General features: G+C 47.6%; 1 protein-coding gene across 1 annotated transcript in view; it reads left to right on the top strand.

The window, feature by feature from the left end:
• camkmt (calmodulin-lysine N-methyltransferase) overlaps positions 1-5000 on the top strand; it is a 155391-nt gene that overhangs the window by 98242 nt on the left and 52149 nt on the right. Inside the window, exon 5 of the mRNA XM_063192051.1 lies at positions 685-739. Coding sequence (XP_063048121.1) covers positions 685-739 — 55 coding nt within the window. The remainder of the gene's footprint in view (positions 1-684; positions 740-5000) is intronic.

Raw genomic sequence — 5000 nt, 5'->3', positions numbered from 1 at the left:
AGTAGCCTTGTTAGTAGCTGCATTAATAATGACTCTACATATACAAGGTCTATTCAATGTCCCCCTCCCGCTCACAATTTCTCCAACAACAGGATATTCTCAAGAGGACATTCTCTGTCTCTTGCACTCGAAAGAGCACAACGCACGCTGTGGTAGCCTAGGAGATGTCTTAATAAATAACGTGTGCATTGCAATTTGGTGCTTATGAAACTTCCAAAGTGTTGTGAATATGTAGCCTAGTTTTACTACCCTCCTACGTCCTGCTTGCATTTACCACAAACCAATCAGAGCATGTTGAAAATGTCCCTAAGCAGTCTCACAGGTACTGCCGTCCTCCAACCCCCTCAAACGTATTGTGAAATACCAAGCCAATTTTTAATGACCGTCTTCAACCCTTCCCAACGGTCATTGGGTCGGTGTGGAATAGCCGTAACACACCCTCTAGTCTTCTCAGTTCAGTAGAATCTATCCATACATCCATTTCCTGTGCTCTATGTGTCTTGAAGATGTGATGTGAATGCCTAGAAAACTCATAATGAAAGTCACCCAAAGGTTCATTTTCAACCAGTCATTCTTTCTCTCTCTCTCTCTCTCTCTCTCTCTCTCTCTCTCTCTCTCTCTCTCTCTCTCTCTCTCTCTCTCTCTCTCTCTCTCTCTCTCTCTCTCTCTCTCTCTCTCCTGCAGGGGCCTCTCGGTGTGTGAGCTGGGAGGAGGAATGACGTGTCTCGCTGGACTTATGGTAAGTTGCACGCACAGAGACAGACAGACATACAAACACATCACACACGCATACACAGAGACAAGAGATATCTAGAGACGAGATTCACAGTTTGTGTATGTGTGTGCGGGTGCACATTTATTGTGTATTTTTGTGTGTCTGGAGTGTGCTGGTGTTGTGTGAGTATCGTGTAGTGTTGTGTGCGTGTGTGGGTGTGTGTATGCCTGTGTTTGTGTGTGTCCGTGCGTGCGTGCGTGCGTGCGTGCGTGTGTGCATGCACGTTACGCGTGTGTGTGTGTGTGTGTGTGTGTGTGTGTGTGTGTGTGTGTGTGTGTGTGTGTGTGTGTGTGTGTGTGTGTGTGTGTGTGTGTGTGTGTGTGTGTGTGTGTGTGTGTGTGTGTGATAGAGGGCTGATGACAGGTGTGTGTGTGTGTGTGTTGTTAGAAGGGGCCTTACGAGCCCTTGAGATGGACAGGTGTTTGGGTCTATCGATCCGCAGTGGACACTCTCTACTCTTGGCCCCTCTCCTTCTCTCCCCTCGACTCCTGTCCTCCCTCTCTCCTCTCCTCTCCTCTCCTCTCATCTCCTCTCATCTCCTCTCCCATCTCCTCTCCCATCTCCATGCCTAACCTCTCCTCTCCTCTCCTCTCCTCTCCTCTCCTCTCCTCTCCTCTCCTCTCCTCTCCTCTCCTCTCCTCTCTTCCTTTATCTCCTGCCAGTCAATATCCTGTGTTGTGACATCGCACACCCCTGTTACCCCAACCCCCCTTACACATGGACATACACACACATGTAGTATACCTACATGCACACACACACACACACACACACACACACACGCATGTGCATATGAGCGCACACACACAGACTGTCATGCACACACACATGCAGACACATCTGGACATGCACAGGCAGACAGACAGATGCATGCATGCACACACGCACACACACATACACACATTCAGTACACTATTGCTCCCTTCCCACACTTAGTGTATCTGTTCTGTATGTGTGCGCATGTGTGTACATGTACGTGTGCATGCATGTGTCTGTGTCTGTGTCTGTGTCTGTGCCTGTGCCTGTGCCTGTGCCTGTGCAGTGTGCCTGTATGTATGTGAGCGTGTGCATTTGTGCGGGCTTGCATGCATGCATTTTTGTGTGTGCGTGTGTGCATTTTTGTCTGCGTGCGTGTATATGTGTGTGTGTGTGTGTGTGTGGTTGGCACCGTGGCCAGCAGGGTACAGGGTGGCTGTTCCGGCCGACTACCCCCAGTGTGGTACAGGGCCGTGGTCCCATTGCCAGGCCCCCCTCTGGCAGGGTCACACGGAGCAGACCCACACCAGCCTGGCCATCTGGCACAGCACCCTGGGGACCAGGAGGGTGGAGAGAGCAGGGGGACACATAGGGGAGGAGGAAGAAGGGAAGCATGCAGAATGATCAGAGAGAATGATGGAGAGAGGAGACAATGACTGGGGAGAGAATGATGACGGCCTCAGATGATGGGATGATACAGTGATTGAGCGAGAACTAAAGAGTTTGAGAACATGATGATGGAGGAAACCTGACGGAGGGAGAAAAGGGACAAGTTCAGATGAGTAGGGATGGAGAGATTGATGGAATACAAGAAGGAAGGCAAGGGATGGAGAGAGAGGGAGACAACTGTGAATAGAGGTGGAGAGAGTGATGGAGGATGAGAATGGTGGGGGGGACGACCCGCTCACCCGCCTCAGGACCAGAACACCCTGCTGGTATATGTGGACACACACACACACACACACACACACACACACACACACACACACACACTCACACACACACACACACACACACACACACACCACACACACACACACACACACACACACACACACACACACACACACACACACACACACACACACACACACAGCATCTCATGGTGATCCGCCACCCCTCCCTCTAGCCAGCCATCACTTATATGGTATTAATTATTGAACAGATCAGATGTCTGCAACACTACATGTTGCCTGGTCTTACTTTCACAGTAATGTCATTCATGCAGAGAGTCTAGAGACGACCAAATTGAGATACTAAAATCGAATCGTATCGAAAAATATTGTATATTGTAGCCGAAAAAGTCAGTGGAGAAAGCTGGAGCTACAGACGTTTCGGGCCCAGTCCATTTCCACTGTCTCCAGTGATGCAGATGGCAACCTTTTTTGGTCTACAAAGCAGGCTTCACCCAACAAGTTTTTCTTCTTTTAAGAGTGCTGACTAGAATATTGTAATACTGAAAAATGAGAAAAGGTCGCACTATGTATAGGTTTCTTTATTATTGCACAGACGCGTTTCGGCGGGACGGCAGAACGCTGAAACGCGTCTGTGTAATAATAAAGAAACCTACGCATGGTGCAACCTTTTCTCATTTTTCAACCTTTTTTGGTTTCCCTTCACGGCCAAATTGTGAAACATTTACTGGAGAGAGGAGTGACGTATTATTTTAAATGTGGGTCTTATTTTAGCCAATCGCTAACATTTGGTCAAGACATTGAAAAACAGTTACTAGTGGGACTAGTGGGTTACTAGTGGTTACTACTGTTGACTCCGGCAAACAGTCTGGCAAAAGCTAGGAGGATTCGTCTCCGTGGAGGGTGGGAGATAGTCTGACCTCTCTCTGCCATTCATTGGAGTTCCGAATTCAAATTCAAATTGTGCTTTATTAGCATGACTGTTATGATAAAGTGTTGCCAAAGCATACAAATAACAAGACAAAAGAGTGAGTAGTGTTACAACAATCAGTAACAGACTCCGTGGGTGAGATATGTCTCACCACTCTCAACTGTTTACTGATTGGCAGAACCATGAGTGAATCGAGCTACGAGGATGTTGCCAGACTACATACGGAGCCAAAATCTTTGGGTGGAATAACATAGGATGGCATTGCCAGGATAGGGGTGAACTCCGTTAAAGTTTGAAATCCCCCATCGCTCGTCCTTCCTCTGTTCGTTGATTGGCCGGTTGTCTGGTAACAAGACCCGACCCAGGCGTAACATGAAAGGATTTTGTTTTTGTTTTTAACTGGAGCTTACGTATGGCTTGGTCAGGCTATGGTCAATATATGGTGGTACAATATTTCTGCTTGGCACATTCTTAAGATAAGCACAGTTATAGAGGTGCTTTGGCGCATCTTCACTCTCCAAATCTTCACAGTCATACACGATGTTAATAAAGGTACAAAATTATTTATATATTAAGGAGATAAGCACAGCTCTACATCAGATTAGAAACATGACTTCTTCTCACATCTCCACTTGTCTATTTCTTTTTCTCCGACACGTCTCGAATCACCACTCATCTTTTTTTTCTCACGGTTCGCATCTTCTCTTGACTTCTTTTTTCGTGTAGGCGTCTTCGCATCTCCTCTCGTTTTTTCCTCAAACACATCGGACACATCAGTCATGTTGCCATCATCAGTAGCCGCAGTAGAGGCGCGGCAGCGCTAATTAATTCATTAACTCAAATGAGAGAGAGAGAGAGAGAGAGAGAGAGAGAGAGAGAGAGAGAGAGAGAGAGAGAGAGAGAGAGAGAGAGAGCGGTGATTAATAATTGTGGTCTGCACTCGCGGCCTTATCAGATGGACTGGGCCACTTCACATGGCGCCGCTCTGAAAGAGGGAGCACGCCGGAATGAAAGCAAGGGCCCTGTACACGAGTGGCCTTATCGTGTGTGCGTGTGTGTGTCTGTGTGTCTGTGTGCGTGTGCGTGTGAGTGAGTGTGTGTGTTGTGGTGGGCGTTGCTTTGTTGTAGGGCCAGGGCAGCAGTTTTTAAAGTCTGACTGTAGTGATCAAACGAGACCCCTCCCTAATGAGCGTGTTAAAGAGTTTGCCCCTAAAAATGTACATACACTTGCACACACTTGCACACACACACACACACACACTGCAGTATTCAAACAAGACCCCTCCCTAATGACCGTATTAAAGAGTTTGCCCCCCCACACACACACACACATACACACACACTACAGTATTCAAACAAGACCCATCCCTAATGACCATGTAAAAGAATGTACCTCTATACGCACGAATGTGTGCAAAAACACACACACACACACACACACACACACACACACACACACACACACACACACACACACACACACACACACACACACACACACACACACACACTGCAAGTTCATATAACGGCTGCAAAGCCATACTCACATCCAGTTGTGTTCACACACACACACACCAGAGGTTGCGCTAGACTTTTTCACAGTCCGTCATTTTGACGGACAGGG

Source organism: Engraulis encrasicolus, chromosome 24 (assembly GCF_034702125.1).
Source record: "Engraulis encrasicolus isolate BLACKSEA-1 chromosome 24, IST_EnEncr_1.0, whole genome shotgun sequence".
Taxonomy (NCBI): domain Eukaryota; kingdom Metazoa; phylum Chordata; class Actinopteri; order Clupeiformes; family Engraulidae; genus Engraulis; species Engraulis encrasicolus.
This window is presented reverse-complemented; position numbering and strand designations above follow the sequence as displayed.